General features: G+C 35.9%; 1 protein-coding gene across 9 annotated transcripts in view; it reads right to left on the reverse strand.

Annotated features, from left to right (window-relative positions):
- dip2ca (disco-interacting protein 2 homolog Ca) overlaps positions 1–19,800 on the reverse strand; it is a 109,188-nt gene extending 89,388 nt beyond the window's left edge. For 5 of the 9 annotated variants that reach the window (XM_058765528.1, XM_058765527.1, XM_058765525.1 and 2 more), the window contains exon 1: positions 19,413–19,799. In XM_058765528.1, coding sequence (XP_058621511.1) covers positions 19,413–19,491 — 79 coding nt within the window. In that variant the 5' untranslated portion in view covers positions 19,492–19,799. Of the gene's footprint in view, positions 1–19,412 lie in introns of all 9 variants that reach the window. The other 4 variants (XM_058765526.1, XM_058765523.1, XM_058765521.1 and 1 more) reach the window with 1 other exon arrangement.
- Positions 19,801–20,066: the final 266 nt, after the last annotated feature.

Raw genomic sequence — 20,066 nt, forward strand, 5'->3', positions numbered from 1 at the left:
CATTAGAAATATATTGATGTTCATTTTTGTATATTTTAATACATTTATTTTTTGTTGTAAATTGATTTGTTTGCCATATTAAGTCAAGTGTTTTTTCTTAGTTCCTAGCTAAAATAAACAAACATGCTAAATATATGATATAAACAGAACAGAACAGCTTAAGGAAATATATTTTTCAAATGCAAGATATCTTCCTTTAATACCTACAAATGACAAAATATATTAAAAATGTATTTCATGTACAATAAATGTACATGACAACTGGGGTAATATATATATATGTGTGTGTGTGTGTGTGTGTGTGTGTGTGTGCATTGTACATATATTTTTAAATCTATATTAGTAATATTTTGGCCTTTTTTAATATATATTAAAAATATCAGATTTCTTAATTTTTTTTTTTTTTTTTTTTGCCATTTGGAAGCAAGTGGCTTTTCTTAGTTAGTTAGTTAGTTAGTTAGTCAGTTAGTTAAAGTTATTAGTTCTTTTTCTTAGTTAAAAATGGTATTCCCATATGTCAAAATGGTGAAAAACGGTAAAAAGAAAAAAAATGGCAAAATGGTCAAAAAAAAAAAAAAAACATGGGTAACTTTACCTGTGCTGACCTCTAAATCCAGAAAACAGTACCAGTACAGATAGTAAGAGGGGTAATTAGTAAGCTTGACACAAGCCCATTACAGCCTAATGAAGAGGTCAATAGTCAGTGAGGTCATCAAATCAAATAGCAAAGAAACGCATGACTGTACATAACAGATAACGAAACAACTAGGGATGGGACGGGTTACAATGGGCAACTAACTAGTCAACCACCAACCACCTGGTTGATTAGTGAAGCTTTGTCCAGGCAACCCACAGGCTAGTCAATTTAGAAAATATTTAGTTTTGCACATCCCTAGAAACAAGCAACACCAATGTTTACGTAAGTAAAACACAAAACACTGGCAGAATGAACACAGGATGCTAAATGACCAGAGGGCTCAGAGTTCCAGTTTAGAGCCTCACAAATCTAAAGTAAGGCACAAGGCGAGTATTGATGTCAAGGCTAATGTATTTCATGTGCAAACGGGAAAACACCACCAGGAGAATCAATTAGGATTCAAAGTTTCCAAATATTGTTTGAACAGGGTAGGACAAGACACTGCACATGGGTAATAATGAACACCCATAGTGATTCTGCGGGGAAGTACGTCTATTCTCTCTTACAACAAGTCAATTCTGAAGACATATTGTAGATGAAAGCCCCACTGAGAGCAGGGCAAACATAGCCAATAAGGGCAGGAATGTTCTCCCGTGGAGCACATAACCCTAGACACAGAGACATCCATTGTAATCAACTACGTCAGATACAGTGGGAGAAGATGGGTCCTCGGGGCATTCTGAACAGGGCTTGGGGAATCTTGAGTCTTCTACTGTCTTGTGATCAGCTGAAGATCACAAACACCATTCAAGTAAACATTGAATCAAATTAGACCCTTTATTCTTTCTTAATGCATGTTCCTGATTTTTACATAATTATTATGCAAGTTATTCAAAATAAAATGTATCAACATATAACAAGGCAACGTGGGTGGGAAAAATAATGGTAACCAATAACAAAAAAATACAATTAAACAATAAAGAAATAGCTATTTGGACATGACATAAAAATAAAATAAAACAAAATTGAAAAAAAAAAAAAATGTAAAAAAATAAAATAAAATAAAAAACAAAACAAAAAATGTACTTGCAGGTACTATAGCTTGTATTATGATGATATAGCCTAGCGCTAGTGGCCTTGGATGTCATTATGATTCCCTTATGCCCTTAAGTGTAGGAAAAAATAATAATAAAGTTCAGCCTTTTTTCTTACGGAATATTGGGTTTCACTAGGAAATATGTATGTAGGGAGTCAAGGCCAAAACAAAATGAAATGAAATGAAAACAATAACTAAACCAACCTAAACAAAACAAAAACAACAAAAACCAAACCAAATACAAAACAAACAACAAAAACAAAATGAACAAAAACCAAACCAAAGCAAAACAAAACCAAATAAAAAGACAAACACAAACAAAAAATGAAAACATAACAAAACATAAAACAGAAGTCTTGTGCATGAAAAATATTATTTCTGTTCTTTTAGATTTTAAATGCAGGAGTCAAAATAAAATAAAATGAAATAAAATACAAAAATATAAAAAAGGTTTAAGCAGTCTTTTGCACAAAACAATTCATCTCATCTCTGTTTGGCTGGTCATCATAGCTCATTCTCTGGCTAAGGAACTGAGCAAAACTAAAAGAATGCACTGTCTGGATTTTGTAAACCCTCAATCCAGTACAGAAAGCAGAGCAACTTTAAGACACACAGGACGTAATATACTCCTCATTTCAAAGGATCTGACGATATCTCTGCTACAGGGAATGAATGACACGCAGAATAAAATCTGCAAAATGTCCCTCAAGAGGACGGTTTAATCCCTGAGCATTTGGGCTGCTGGGAGAGGCCGGCATGTGAGCTGAATTCAAGACGTGTTCTTCACAGTGGACATACAATCACACAAGCACACTCATACATACATACAGAGTGGGTCTGCAGAGAAGTAATATAACACCCAGGGAACAAGGTGCCACGCCTGACCGCGCCGAGTTGAGGGAGAAAAACAGATTGAGAGGGAGAAAGAGTAAGAGAGAGGTACAGCGAAAGAGAAAGCGAGGAGCAGAGGAGGGTAGAAACATTATCCCACCTTCCTGCTTTGTGTGCACCAGAGAAAGGGCCTTTTAACACACATTACACAAGAGCAACAGGCTCGTGTTCATGAGACAAGCTCTGTCTGTGTGTGTTTGTGGTATGTGTGTGTAATTACTACAGTCATTATAAAAGCTATTAACAAAAACACTAAAAAAAAAAAAAAAAATGTGCAAATTTACACATATATGTTTACACTACCATTCAAAAGTTGGGTTAAGTTTTTAATTTTTTAATTTTTTGACTACAATAATTTTAAGCAACAACTGTTTTCAACACTGATAATAAGAAGAAATATTTCTTGAGCAAAAGCAGAATATTAGAATAATTTCTGAAGGATCATGTGATACCAAATGCTGCTGAAAATAATTTAATAAAAAAACTAAACCAAACAAAAAAACAAACAAAAACACAATCTAAATCAAAACAAAACAAAAAAACCAAACAAAAACAACAAAACCAAAACAAACAAACAAAAACTAAATCAAAACAAGCAAAACTCAAACCAAACCAAAAAATAAAAACAAACATAAACCAAAACACACACACAAAATCAAATCAAAACAAGCCAAGCAAAAACTACACCAAAACAAACAAAAAAGGAACAGAACAAAAAAAAAAAAAAAATCTATCCAAAACAACAACAACAACAAAACAAAAAGCAAAAACAAAATACAGTTTTGTCTTGAACAAAAAAAATATTATTATCGATATGGAAGTAAAATGTATGAGTCAAAATAAAATGCAATAAAATGAAATTTAATAAAATAAAATAAAATAAAATAAAAGGGTTTCATGTTGACATAAAAAGGTTTAAGCCATCTTTTAAATTGTAATATTTCATAATAATATTCTTATCACACTTCTTATCAGAAAAGGTTAAATAAAGTATTGTCTTTTGTTGTTATGGATTATGGTTTGTGTTATGTGTCTAAAGATTTCTTATGCATCTCACAAATATGAAATAATGTCTGTGTGCATGTGTGTAAAACAACAAACTGACGATGTATATGCTTAATCATCTGTAATATGCATTGTTGTGATTGATAGTGGCTGGACTTTCTAAGAACTTAGTAAGAAAGAATAATCAAATACAAAGTTCAAAATTAATTTCTGGAATTTTTATTTCTAGAAACTATTCACACATCTTCCTTTAAATGTACTGTATGTAAAGTATTGTAAATTTAACTTACATAATTTACAGGATGTATATACTTTAAAATAACTATTTGGCCATGATACATACATCTTCAAATAATATATCATCACACTGAATGTTTAACTTTTTGTATTTTGGCCCAGTTCACTCTCACGTAACGTTAGCTGTAAAAATAGCTTGAAATATATGCACATCTTCATGACTAGATAGACACAGGTGAGTTTCTCTTTACTACTCGTTAGGTTTCTCTAACGTTATATGCGACTCGAGTCACTCAATCGGTATCCTGTCAGATCGGCCATCCATGAGTATAGAGTCGGCCAATCTGACTTTGTCCGTTAAAGTTAACTTATTTAAATCACAATCATGGTCCTGCACAGTGAGTGACCTTACATATGCAGGTAAAATCGGATTTTCTCCAGCCATTGTTAAAAAAACAAGGTAAACAAACTTCATAGCTAGCGTTAGTGAAGCGGTCAGTGGAATCTTTCTGCCTCCAGCTAAGCCCCGCCCACAGAAAAACGTCACATTGTTTACTAACAGAAAAAGGGTCTATACAGGTTCATTCCGAATACCGGTGTTTATTTTTCTTATGATATGAATTTCTAAAAGACCGCAATACCGGTGTTATTTAAATAACGTTCGGAACGCGACACTGTTTGAGAGGGGTCTCTTTTCACTGTTGCATAGTTACTGTATAACTAGTAGAACGTGACGACACAGAAGAACTCATCCACAATATCCACCGCACGCTGCCATCAGCTCCTGTGTCTCACACACACGAGCATGACTTTAGCACTATATTTAGCAACTTTCAGACCCTTTTAGCGGCTTTTTTCCATATACAAACTGACAAACCTAGCGACTTTTTTGGATAAACCTTAGCTATGGTTCAGTTGGAAGATGTCACCAGTGCTGCCCCGCGAGCGCGAGATCTGACGCCTGGCGCAGTGTCGCCTCTCTCTGCGTCTGTTCTGTGCAGCGAGCGGCAGAAAAAAATAAATACCGTCATATACCGTGAAACCGGTATAATTTTGAACAATACCGTGATATAAATTTTTGGTCATACCGCCCAGCACTATAATAATAATAATAATAATAATAATAATACTACATTAAACATTTTATTTTTATATGAATTCTATGTGAATGTGACTATATTCATATAGTATTTAGAGGTTATTCCTATGTACTTCAAAGTACCAAAGATACCAAAAAATGTAATGGTAACTATATTACCATACAACAAAACCACAGTAATGTCATAGTACTTCTTTGTGAGGGACTGAATTAATGCTTCAAGTCAAGTAGGTGTAGGAGTCATGACATATTCAGACCAAAGAAACAGAGGTCGCAATGTTACAAAGCTGTCCTACAACAAGAGTCACATTTGGACATTGTTTTGAGGTGAGGGAATCCAATGGGGGGGTTGACCGACTAACCGCAGAATAAAATGTCAAACCAACCCAAGTTCAAGGCATCGCATTATCATGAGTAAAGCGTTCCTTATTTCACAGAACAGACTTACTGTGTGGACGCATTTGACAGAACTTCAGAGAAGCCTGCATGCCTTCACCCCCACCCACCTCCCACAATTCCTAGCAGTTTCTCCTCATTACATTCATATTTCCGCAGCTTTTATACGAGTCCTGCAGAAGAGCAGTGGCTATTGGCCATGACAAAGGATTAAAGAAGCTTAGTCTCTCTTTTGAGATTCCAGATTCTCTGTTGGTTTGAAAAAGGGGATTACTTCAACAAAAAAAGACCACACTTGTTTCCCCCCAGTTCTTTCGGGAAAGCAACTCGACTTTTTGTTTAAAGCCTGGTATCGATTTATTTTGAGAGGCCCATGTGGAAATCACTCTTGTTTTTGAGAGTCCCTCAGACTGAGATCGGTTCTGGTATGCTTCCTGTCATACAGACATGGCCAGCGATGCAGTTGTGGAGTGAGAGGTGAGCAGCTGGATTCCTGGAAATCACGTTAACTGGAGAGAGCGGTCTGGAGTCTCTAAGGCCCTGGTGGATGGGTTGGGATTCGTGGATTCGCCCCTGAGAAAACAGGCTGCTCATGCGTCACGGTGCCAGGTGTAAAATGCCAGCGTCTGTCGACCGTACCTTGCCAAAACTCCATCCATCAGTGCATTCAAATGCACTGCTTTTGGAACCCCAAAAAAGCAGATTGAATGAAATTCTTCAACACTTCATTGGCGTTCCATCACATTGAGCTTCCATTAAAGTGTGTAAGAATCACGAATAGGTTAAGAACTGAGCAAAGCATATTACAGGAGAAAAAAAAAACATCAAAGATGACCTTTTAAAGGTGGTGTTAGGTGAAGTAGAAGCAATTCAGTATTTTAAAGGAAAAGTCCACTGCAGTTTTCAAATCTTAGTACATGAAGACATGTTCCACCAGACTTTAGGCCAATGATGTTACTGACTGGCAAGCCATGTTTAAATGTGTCAGGGTTGTGTGCCATCCAGAAGTGAACTGATAATGCCTTTTAAATTCCAATTCAATCTCTGAATTGTAGTAGCAAAAAGGATACATAGAATGATAGATAGAAAGACAGATAGAACGATAGATATATAGATCTCATTCAGATTCAAATTGCATAGTTAATATAATTCAAATTCCACTCATGAAATGAAAGACATGATTCATTTTTTGGTCCGTTCACAAAAAAACAAACATATGTCTTCAGAAAACTTGGAATACAATTCATATGAACTACTAAGGTGCATTTTGGAACATAACAGTGCCTGAAGACTATATGCTTTCATTGCATGGAAAAACCTGCTGGAAAAAAAGCTTTTTTTGCAGGTTTGTTTATTAAAATAAAGAAAATAAATGACAGAATTTTTATTTTTTGGGTGAACTTCCCCTTTAAGAGCACCTCTGACATTGTGCAAAAAAAAAAAGTATGCGATTCCTTCAGAAATTCTTTCTTTACGATAGCGTAAAGATCAGATCCATCAGTAAGGGGTCCATTATACCGGTGAGACTGATATCAACATTGAAGTCTTATCTCTGGGCACATGTTTCTCTCTCAAAGTGCCTGGAGTGCATTACGGCACAGATGAAAGAACCAGCATTTTCCGCCACATTGAAATGAACACCTTAATTGCCTACAGAAGGCGTGTGCTCAGGATGACGCCAGCAAGTTTAAATCTGCAATGATGGCCGAGATGAACTTTTGAGAACACTGTGAGATGGTCTAGACAGATTCATCCAGGTGGCATTTCTAAAAAAAACAGCCACACAAAATCATGCAATATTCATCACACGGCAGAATCACCGCACATCAAAATCTGCCTCAACCGCATGATGTATCGGCAGTGACGGAAAGAGGTTTCAACCTGGTGCAGCCGAAAACACACTGTAGATATGTACAAGCTCAAAGGTGTTTTTAAACGTGAATTTAGGTCACAGTGTGAGTCACAGATGTAGCTTGAATAAGCAAAAAAAAAAGAAAAAAACCTCATGACTCGTAGCAAGCCTGGCTGATGGCGAAAGAAAGCAGCTCCACACATCTCCACACTCCCATGAGACAAAGCCCAGCGCATTCTCATACCACAGCCTTCACATGCTCCTGAGCTCTAAAAAAGGCCTGCTCAGAGACGGCCTATGAATAGAGCGCATTGTCATCCACGGGCCTTAATGTGTCCACGGTTTCATAGAGGCAGGGCCTCTGGGCTGCCGGAGCTGAATAATTAAAGAAGAGTTCTGCACTGAAAGAGTGAGGGTGCAGAGCGGCAGGCGGTCTGCTACGGCTCATGAGCCTCAATCTTTCTTGCTTTCGTTCGTTCGCCGTTCCCGAAGCATTAACCGCCCATGATATTGTGTTTGCCTTGGTAAAATGAGATTGTTCCCAAGTCCTTCCGCGAGGGGCTCGTCGAGTTGATGGTTTGGATAACAAGCCAAATGATCTGTCAGCATCTGTTGGAAAATATTGGAGAGGATACAAAATAGCTACCCTACCACAGTAGTCCTATTCTAAAATCTGATAGGCCACCTACCTAGATAGCATTTGTAACGCCTGTTTAAAAAAATAAATAAATAAAAAATAGCACTACATTGCCTGAACCAAATTCCAAAGTATTGTTATAAATACAGTTAATGGATAGAGCAATCCTAAAATTTCCAGACTGTTCTATATTTCATTCAATACAGAAAATCATTTATAAGCTAAATAACTTAATTAAAATAATAGTATATTAAATTAATAATATAAAATGATAAATATATAATATTTAATTTTATAAATTTTATAATATGTGGGTACTGTGCATTAAATTCTGTCGACTATGAATGTACTTTTTATTACAGGAACTCAAAAGTGAGTCAAAAGTAAGCGGACCAATTAGATTTCCCAATGGGCGGAGTCAAGCAAATGCCAAAATGCACTTTCACTCATCACTTGCAGCGATCACTCCTCTGAAAGAGATTTGAAAGAGATTAGTTAAATTAGCTGTCCATGTAAATTGCAGATAACAACACTCACTATTTCCTGATTTTTTACTCTCTGTTAGCTTCATGTTGTCTCTCTCTCTGTTCCATTTCCTTCTGTTTGACTCTCAACACAACATTTTTCTCAATTGTCCAACTTCTAAAAAGTGCCTCAGAACAAAATGTAAAAATCTGTGGCCGCTAAAACTTTAACAACCCTTGCTGCAGTGTCCAAAAACACAAAAGAACATTCTTTCCCAAGCAGGGAATGTGAAATTGAAAACAGTGAGCATTAGCCAACAGCTCGCCTTTTTATTTTTTTTATTTTAGTCCGTGTGGAGTGATCCTAAGCAGAGTCTCTTTTAAATATGGCCTTCAAGCATCCCACTGCTGATATTCCAGAATTTGTCATTGATATATAAACTTGTACAAAGTCACATATTTGGCAGCTTGCCCCTGGCTAAATTCACAAGCTGCGGGTAACGGTCGGGAAGGGCCGGTTACAAACACGCAAACACTGAATACACTGAACAGTGCCGTACTAAATGGTATAAATAACAGAAATGCCTTTTATTCTCATTGGTCGGACAGGCATTTCTAATTACAGTTGGCTTAATATCTATGCACATTCTCCATTCCACACGGATGAAACATGTGCCCCACTTGTCCTGTGTTTAAACAAATGGCCTACTGGCTTTAATCGTTAAAGGTCCTTATTCTACACTTCAATGTCCCTTTCATCATTACTAAACCGATTTGGAAGTAAAATCCCAGATTTGTTGCTGCAATTGATATTTATACGTCAGTGTAATTAGTGAATATAAAAGTCATTATAAGAAAGAGCTGAGGAGGGTAAGAAAAAAAAAAAAAAAAATGAATATTGATTCTGGACGCGCAATTTTTTACAGGGTTATTATAGGTAAAACCATAAAAACATTTATGTTAATTGCAATAAAATAAATTAAATCAAATATAAAAATTAACACATATATATATATATATACACAACAATTGTATCTCAATGATACTAAAATAATACTGCTTGGCACAGCATCTTAAACACAAGTGACGTAATTTATTTATTTATTTACGTAAAACATTTTTCCGATGCTTTATTTAAAGATTCACAGGGTTTTAACAACCCTGACAATTAAAAATAATCCTGTAGAAAATTCCACATTTCTGTCATCTGTTTGTTCCTTACTTTCTCTCACCCATTTCCTTATTATTATAGCTTTGTCTGGTATTCACTATGAGCGAAATGTTAAAAACGAGAGACGATACCGATCAAAGCGCTGCGGACAGATAAGAGAAAGGGAAGGGGTCTCCAAAGGCTTGGAAACACAAGCACATTGTTCATGAGCAGCACTGTGATGTAAACAGAGGACTTGATTGAGACCACATGACTGCATTCCTATAGCAGCTTCAGAGACGCACACAGGAGATGGACAGTAAAACTGCCGCGGCTGCTGCCGTCCAGCTGTGCAACTGCTGTCTGTCTGTTGCAGGATCATGTGACTACGCCACTCTTAACGCATGTCAGCAATTTAACATCCAGGACAGAAAATGTGAGAGGTGCTTGGCCAATACAAAATGCTAGGGTATTACTTTAGCTGTCTGCTTACTGGTCCAAGACCAGATTTTATTGTCTTCAAACTAAAATCATAAGTTAAATCACCTAGAAAAGCAATAGCACACTTCAACAACCAATATGAGCATGAGAAATAGTAAAAATGACTAAAAGACATTAATTATGTGGAGAACAACATTCAAAATTTTTTTTTTTTTTTTTTTTAAAGAAAGTATTAGGATAATAAGAAGAATGTATTACATTGATCAAAAGTGCCAGAAAATTTTAAATAAAATGTTCTTTTGAACTTTCTATTCATCAAAAAAATCCTGAAAAAATGTATCATGGTTTCCACGAAAATATTAAGCAGCACAACTGTTTTCAACATTTATAATAATAAGAAACATTTCTTGAAATCGTATCAGAAAAAAAAGCATATCAGAATGATTTCTCAAAGATCATGTGACACTGAAGACTTTAATGGCTGCTAAAACATCAGCTTGCATCACAGTAATAAAATTAATTTTAAAATGTATTATAAATTATAACAATTTCACAATATTACTGTTTTTACTAGCCTATATTTTTGATCAAATAAATGCAGCTTTAAGAGACTTGGTTTAAGAGGGCATAAGAGACTTCAGCTTTAAAAAGGATAGTTCACCTAAAAGTGATTATCTGTGATCATTTACTCAAACTCATGTTGTTCCAAACCTGTATGACTTTCTTTTTCTATGAAGTATTTGGAAATATTTCATTTTTTGTCCATACAATGCAATATTGTCATTGGATGGACAGCTGAAACACCCATCGAAATATCTTCTTTTGTTTTCTGCAAAAGAAAGCCATACAAATGTGCATATTCTAGTGTTGCCAAAAATAATTTTTTCCTGAACACTCATTGGTCAAATAAACAGATAGTCCGGCCCCAAACTCACACCATCGCTTGAGTCAATGTTGCTGTAGTCACGATGTTCAAACATACAGAGCAATGTTTTAATAGCACCATCATGTTTACACTTTTCAAGAGTTCGTATAGTTGTCTCTGCATATGAGGCTTGGATAGAGCAAGTACACATATCGAAACAATTACACACTCCAGCTTTAAGACCTAAATGTTGCAGATTTCTTCAGAAGGGTTGAAGATTTCCATCTGAAACAAATCGAGCCTTCTCTCTACATGTAGTCATCAAGGTTCACGAAGGGCAATGCAGACATCTGTTACGTTTTAACACCAAACCCAACACATGTGCAATCTAGTGTGGTAAAATATTTCACTTATTAAACCCATTCAACGCCACTTTCACCTCCAATTACGAGTGTATCAAGGCTTAACGACTGAATTACAACCCTTGGTCGGAGTAGTTACCTTAAAACACAAGAAAAAAATATTACCACTGGAATCAAAAATAGGGCCCTATGATTTCCGCGAAGCAGAAAACGCGGATGATATTGTGGAATCCAGTCATAAAAATGGAATTTACAGTATAACAAGGAATGTCACGGAATTCACCCAATTCTGGATGGATAAATCAAAAATAGGCCAGTATAATTAAATCAGAATGCGATATGGACAAGTGGCTGTGAATATTAAGCCGCAAAAATACTATTTAAATATGAACACTGCTGTGTGAATGAATAGCGCAGACGCGCAGTTTCATTTACTGTTTTTAGCCTCTGCCGCCTCAATATATGAGTACATGAACACATAAACATAATCTCTAAAGCTGCTCTGAGAGTCACTTCATGAGTATTTTACCATCGTCATATCAAACAGAAACCTAAAGGTCTTCAGAGCAGCCCGTCAAAATAAACGTTCGGTTAACTTGAAGAAACTGTGACAAATATAATAATGTAATGATAGTATTGCTACTAATAATAGCCTAAGTTATTTTTTAAGGAATATTTACCAGAATTTATTTAGCAGAAAAATGTAAATACACAACACAAATAATAAAAAATACATTTTTATGAAATCAATTAAATAGAGATGCTTTTGGTTATTACAATTTAATGAAACCAGAAAAATAATGAAAAACACAGTATTTGGTTAAAAAAATAAATGAAATAAAACTGAATTTGAGAAAGAGAAAAAAAATACATTTCATAGGGCCTTAAAAATTAAATTTTTGTTAAACTTTTAATAAATTGTGTAAGTCTCATGCTTTTTGAATCATAAAAATTTTATTTAACCATTAAAACAGAGTCTAGAAAAATTTAATAAAAAAAATTTAATTAGAAAAATTCCGGAAAAAACTGAATTAAACAGAGTTTGGGAAAAATCAAATGAGCCCCTAAAAAAACATGGCGTGTTTGGAAATGGAAAAAGAATCAACGTCCGAGTTACATCCTCAAAACCAGGACATGCTTTCAGCTGCTATAAGGAAGCAAATGACGTTATTTCGGGAACGCATTATTTACAGCGTTATGAAACACCAGGTGTCTCCCTTCCTATTTACTTAGCACATTTTTCTCTAATCGGGACAGACGGCAGGTTTGGAGGAAATGAGCTTACACCTTTCGCTTAGCGATGAGGTTAAAGGTCAGAGTGAGCCGGATGTGGTTGCAGAGCGGTCAGTGGGCCGAACAGGCGCTCTTTGAGGCAGCTGTGTTCTCGAATGAGGGCTTGGTTACAAATGCAGCATCAAGTTACACAGTCATACGGCAAAAAATATGCACTCAATTCCCTGTATAAGAAATGTCCTCCAAGTGCAGGAACAGATTTAGCTTCACTGAAGCTGTGGAGCAAGTCAGCAAGGTGTGAAATTGTTTACTACCTTTCATAAGGCAATAAGTGGCTTCTACACTAATAAATGGTGCAAATTTGAACGTTTATAAAGTGTCTGTGAGTCTATGAATAAAATCAAGCAGTTTAAGCTTGGACTGGAATGAAATATAACAGTTTGAGCTTGTCCATACGTCTCCCTCAACATCGATGGCTCCAGTTATGCTACATCGGACTGATGCTGCAAGATTATCTCGTAGGCATCCGATGACACTCTTCCAACAGTCACAACAACAACAATTACAACGAGAAAAATGACAATCCATGCATAACATGTGGGAAACTGGATGTGTACAGGCATGTACAGAACTTGTGTAACTCTAATCTCGGTATCACATCGTTAAGGTTATTTGGAGGTAGAACATGTGAAACATATGCTAACAAGATTTCCAAGTCTCTTGTGCGACTTCAATTTGTACAAGCTTGTGAAATACTATATGTTTGTTTAGACAAAGAAAAACAACCTTTTCTGACTAGTCCTCTCAATTAGATCTTAACATCTGCTTTGAGTGGGGAGGGGGGTCACAGGGTCAATGGACAACAGTGATTGGATGAAAGTGGCGTATAAGCAGTTTGGAGGTCAGTCGGATGACATAATCCCACAAGGCTAACAGCAGTCAAAGGAGATTTGCGGTAATAGATCTCCTTTATCACGCTTCATGACGACGCAAGTGCAAGTTTGCTTTCTTAGATGGTGTCTCATGAAACCTGTCAAAAATTAGTCTTGTTTAGATTTTATCCCCAAAATCACACAAAATGTATATTTTGTATGAAGAAACGAAGCCCCCCATTTTCCCCTATAAAATAAATCAATATTGTAATGTATCAGGATGTTGTATTTCTTGGTGATTCTCATTATAAATGATTATTATTTTTTTAATATTAGCAAGTCAACACAACATATAGTCCTATAATGTATAAATATTTTAATATGGATATATGTGTGTGTGTGTGTGTGTGTGTGTTATAAATATATAAACATGAACATATTTTTCATAAATTATATTCATGTTAAATTATACACTTTGCCCACTTTGATTTTTTTGGTTCATATTCTGGTGTGGTGGAGCACCCAAACTGAGCTTTTTGCCTATTGGATGTGCACTCTTGGACAGTTTTTTTTGTTAAATTACAGCACATCAAAAACTACTTTTAATATATAGATACATATATGTGTGACCCTGGACCACAAAACCAGTCTTATGTGTCAATTTTTCAAAATTAAGATTTACACATCATCTGAAAGCTGAATAAATAAGCTTTCCATTGATGTATGGTTTGTTAGGATCGGAAAAAAGTTGGCCGAGATACAACTATTTGAGAATCTGAAATCTGAGGGTGCATAAAATCAAAATACTGAGAAAATCGCCTTTAAAGTTGTCCAAATGAAGTTCTTAGCAATGTATATTACTAATCAAAAATGAAGTTCTGATACATTTATGGTAAGAAATTTATAAAATATCTTCATGGAACATGATCTTTACTTAATATCCTAATGATTTTTGGCATAAAAGAAAAATCGCTAATTTTGACCCATACAATGTATTTTTAAGACTGGTTTTGTGGTCCAGGGTCACATATGTATAAATATATAAATATATATATATATATATATATATATATATATATATATATATATATATATATATATATTTATTTATTTATTAATAGCATGTCAATATTTAACATTAATGTAATAAATTATATATATTATATTATTTAAATTAATTACTAATTTAACATTTAATGTAATATACATATATACAATATATTACACAATACATGGAATTATTTAAAGTAGTATTTGTCAATATTTAACACTTAATGTAATATATACATAGACATTCTTTGCATTACGGTAATGAGAATTGGTGGATAAGATGAGGGAATGTGCCTAATTTTCATGAGAATGCCACAATGCAAAAGAGATCTCAAAATAGAGCTAATTTTCTTTATGCAAAATAGAATTTCTTAATGATGTGGGGTGAAATGTGACCTGGACGTGTTCTTGAAGCTTCGTGAGGTTCATCCTAGAACACCTCAGTATAAGACGAGGTAAAGAGGCATGTTTTAGTTCATTAACCTACATTTGGATCACGAGGAAGTGAGATGTACAAGGAAAAGAAAAAAAAATGCTGGCGTGATGCCGTGAACAGGGAAGTGCTGTTTAATATTCATTTTTCTATGGAAAACATGGGAGTAGGGGAAAACCGGGACTCGTGGTATTTGCTCCCACAGAGACTAAAGAGACGGGGAGAGGAAATTATGTCAGTCACACCAGATGCTACAGCATCTGTCAATAACTTCTATAGGTAAACAAACCATGCATTCCCTAATAAATCTTCACAAAATCAACCAAAAGCTAGCATTAAAACTGCAGGTAAAGCAGTGAGATGCCGTCTGTCTGGCACAGCTTACGAATAATTTATGGCATTTAGCAAATGTCACGATCACCCCATGTCCAAGCACAGGTGACTGGCAGTGACACAACCTCAGCACCGCTATCTTGCACCGCACGCGGCGCCTCGACCCCACAGCACAGCCCCTGTCAGCTCTCATCAGAGCCCCTAACATACCTCACGACATTCCATCACTTCCTCTCGCTTCTACATTTGCCATACAGCAACACTGACTAAATACTCTAAAAATCCAGCTCCTTTAGACTTCCAGAATAAAACATTTCTTTAAAGGGTAATACAGATCTATAAAATAAATCTACACTTTAGTATGGATCAGAAAAATACATATATACAGGGCCTAAAATGAACACTCGCCAAGAGCCAAATGCTGAGTAAAATCAACGTTGAGTAAAAATCAACGTTGGCGAGTATATGTAACAGTGTCAGTAACCAGTTGGCGGGTAAAACTTTTCCGAAATATAAGAATGCAATGTAGTGGGCACAACAGACAGTTTTAAAAGAGATTAGCTGTTTCTGAAAAATAATCTTTTTTTCCGAAGACAAGATCATTGTGTTTAGCTGTTCAAAGCTGTTTCAATCAAATAATAGATACAAATGGGCTGATAAGGTCAGAGCAGTGTGATGGCCAGCTTGCCCCTAGACACGGTTCTAATAACTTTTACCTCAGAAGATATTGCTGCTTCATTTCGGAAGATTACTGGCAAAGCTGAATTTAGTATTCAGTGTCACATGATCCTTCAGAAATCATTCTAATGTGCTGATTTGGTGCTCAAGAAACATTTCTTATTATTATCAATGTTAAAACAGTTGCTGCTTAATATTTTTGTGAAATCCATGACACATTTGTTCCAGGATTCTTTGATGAATTTCATCAAAAGAACAGCATTTATTTGAAATAGAAATCTGTTGTGACATTAAAGTGTTTACTGTCACGTTTGATCAATTTGTCCTTGCTGAATAAAAGTATTACATGTCTTTAAAAAAACTGCAATGACCCCTAACTTCTGAACTTCTGTATACACACACACACGTCCATATATTACTTGTACTTGTACCTGACACTAACAAAATATTTCCACTATTTTTGTAAAGAAAAATTGGTTCTTTGAAAAAAATTCTTGGCTTTTGTGATGAAACATTCCTACGTTACATAAATCTGTGAATATTAAAGTCAAAGGTGCAAAATGATATCAACACACAAAACAAAATAAAACATCTTCACATACAGATCCAGTCATTTGAGCTGACACTCTCAACAGGCAAGGCCTCAAATCAGGGTCAGATAGGGGTTCTTTTCTTCCACAGCCAGCATGACCCCTGTTTAACAACTTAACCTTTTCACTTACTAACAGTGTTACCCTGAGGGTGAAATGAAATCCATTCATCCTTTATTTGGCATGAACAGGACTAATACTGAGTTTGAAGAATCAGTATCCATTAAGAGTCTGCCAGCATAGACAGAAGACCACTGAGAGAAACTCTCGACAATCTGGGGGTGATTTCCAAGCCATGTAACTCAAAATCAACACGGACAAGCCTCACGTGCATGTAAAAGATGAAAAAAAATGATTCCAAAAACCTTTTGGTATCAAAATGAGATTTGACTTATAAATGGAGGCAGCGAATAAAACACAATACGTTTGTTACAATGTATACCAACTTTAAAAACAAGATATTGTCCTTAAGGGCATTATAGGTCAGCAAACAGATGCAAATCTTTCCGATGAACAGACGTTCGGTAATTTCCAGGTCTTTCATCCTGTGCCAACACACTGAGATAATCACCTCTCCATGAGCACAGTGCTAAACAGCACCACAAGCTAAGCTGGAATGGCAAGGGAGCATCTTATTTCTACAAAGGCAAACACAAACACAAGCAGAGGTTCAGAGGAATCACACAGTGCTGCAGAAAGAAGGAACCGAGCCAGAATATTCCCTCCACCGCAATCATAAAGTGAGGCAAAATGTTAAAATCCAAAACGAGCTGATTAAGGCTAACGAAGCTTGAAGGGCGGCTAAAAATACTCGTGTCCACTTGCAGATGGAGCAGCCTGTGATCATCTTTAAGTGAAGTTTGGCTGAAATTACGTTTGGCTCTGAATAGAACGCAAAAGAGGTGTTTGCCATTTGAACATTCAAAATAACACACGCTGTCATTCTAGAGCCATTTACAACTACAAAAACAGAGAAATCAATTAAAAATGGCTTCCATAAATGAAAGGACTGGTTTACGTGCTCTACTTAGAGTGTGTGAATTATTCAATGACTTTTGTGCAAACCATGTAACGTTTTTTGACATACCTGTTATGTAAATTGATACTAAAGTGACAAATAATGACATGGCTTTTGTTTTATCAAAGTAAAATATCATCCCATAATAAATGCTCGGGCAGTTGTTGCTATGGCTACCTTCTCAGGCAAACGTGACTAATTTTCACGAAAATCTGTTTTATTATTTTACCAGCTGTTCATTTAAAACAGCTTGGCTTAAGCTGGTTTTCAGCTGGTCTCTCAGCCACGTCAGCTTATAAAATCCCTCTAAAACCAGCAAACTAAATTTACTTTTTTGGTTACTGATACACTAAATCTTGACATGTAACAGACAGTTTAGAACTCACTATGCTTTCTGTAAGACAGATTCAACACTAAACAAAGAATATCTGTGATCTATCTGCCCAATAAACCCACTGATTATCATTTTTTAGATATAAAATGATGCTGTTTTTCGCTAAACTGGTTGGTGCAGGCCTGCTGTCTCCTGGAACTCTGAGGCAGGGTTAACAAATGCACGAGCACTTATCGCCTTAAATGGTTCAGATCTACACACAGCAGACAATCGAACATGCCACACACACATACACAAACATATTACAAAGGACCACCAGGCGCTAGAATTAAACGAGAAAAAGGAACATTAGCAAACAGTTTACTCAATTCAGTTTGCTTATGTCAGATGCCAAGATTCTCAACATGATACTCGATACAAATAATACATGCCTGTGTTTCTGGCCGACTCCAAATCACACAGTGCTGCATTAAAAGCCGTAATAAAATTACCAGCTTTAAGCCACTAATTATTGGTTTGGCCAATACTGATACCATTAAGTTTTTTCCCCTAACTAATACAATTTATTTGTAGACCCAATGTTAAACATCCAATAACCCAATGAAGGTCCAAGTATCGGTAAAAAAACAATTATCAGCCCATCTCAAACTAGTAATTTATTTACAAATATTAATGAATAAATATGCACAAATATTGTATGCATTATTACACACTTTTATATATATATATATATATATATATATATATATATATATATATATATATATATATATATATATATAAATTTAAATATTTGTAAATTGTGTTTTTATTGTTGTAGTCCAATAACTGAAAAGTTAGGGGAAAAATCCTATATATTTGCATTATCTGTCTTTTATGTTTGAAATGCAATACAAAATCTGATTAAAAAAATATAAATGGAAACAGAAAACTATAATTAGAGAAGTTTGGGATTATTCAGCATCTAAACATAAAAATATACTGTATAGGTCATAAGAAAAATAATACCAATGTAGCATCAGACAGCATTAAACTTTGTTGCTGTCATGACGAGACAATAGTTATAATTCATATTTTCAGACATCCATCATTTCATGTTTCTGTATTCATAATTCCATATTAAAAGCCTAAATTCTATTCATATTAATATCTAATGATTCTATCTATGATATCCCGTGTAAATTCACTTATGCAGCATTAGACTGCACCTTTTTTGTGGTATAAATGCAGCTTCAGATGCAGCTTTTGCAGTGTAAAGATGGCATATATGGCGATGCAATTGTGGGGAACTGCTTGTTTACCTAACTGCTGGTGTACTGAAGACATTACGCTGGCATAAATAACAACACAGCCACAGAAATTCAAAAATATCAACGGGAACATGAAGATTCCATGGCGGTATTTTGACCGTTGGTCTCTAGGGACACGCATTTTCAAAATCCTAACGGAAAAAAATCAATTCTGAAGTCTTTGAATGGTTTCCTCAAGGTCAAATAGATACATTGTAACAAAGAAAATGCGGCGGGAGTTACAGCAAACGAACGAACGAACGCCTTTATATGAACACAACCTCAGCGCTGCTGCGGGGATAATAATTGGCTTCAACATCTGGTGTTGGTTGTGTTGGTATGGTGGTGGGTTTTGGGGTGGGAGGAGGAGGAGAGGAGGGGGCCGTTAACGTATCCTCCGCAACAACCGTATTGTCGAACGAAATAAGTCATTTAAAATGACAATCATACCTTCGGATAACTCCAGCTCCAGCTCAGCCAATCTGGCCCGCACTTCCAATGGAAGGGGCAGCGCATCGCGGTCCGCCATTGTCCGTTCAAGGGGGTAAAAATCACTCTCGTCCTCTTTCTTCGACTCTTTCAGCGCTGCTGCCGTTTCTCCGCGTCGCAGCGGTGCATAAGGAGGGCTGCGGGAGACGCGTGTCCAAGAACGAACTGTTCGGTGAACGGAGATTTTCTGTACCTCTCAACGAAGCCCCGCCATATCTGAAGGGCTCCGCCGTTAGAGTCAGCAGTGTAAGATGTGGACTGTCAGTGCGGTGAAGCTCGCCGATCGGAGCGGTGTGTGTGTGTGTTCGTCTCTCCAGCCCCTCTCCCTCTCTTTCTCTCTGTCACTCTCTCATGACGCAAGGCGACTGTGATTTTTACAGCCGCGAGGGGGCGACATAATGACAATACCTGTTCAGGTTACAATTATATATAATATTTGTTTTAATAAATAAACAAACATGAACGTAAATGAAATTACAAATAAAATATGTTAAATAAAAAGAATCAGCTTGGATTTAAATTGATCAAGTGACAGTACATTTGAAAAAAAAAAAGTTTGAACAATATTAAGCAACTGTTCTTAGCACAGATAACGTTAATAATAAGAAATGTTTC

The sequence above is a fragment of the Onychostoma macrolepis genome, chromosome 24, assembly GCF_012432095.1.
Source record: "Onychostoma macrolepis isolate SWU-2019 chromosome 24, ASM1243209v1, whole genome shotgun sequence".
Lineage (NCBI taxonomy): Eukaryota > Metazoa > Chordata > Actinopteri > Cypriniformes > Cyprinidae > Onychostoma > Onychostoma macrolepis.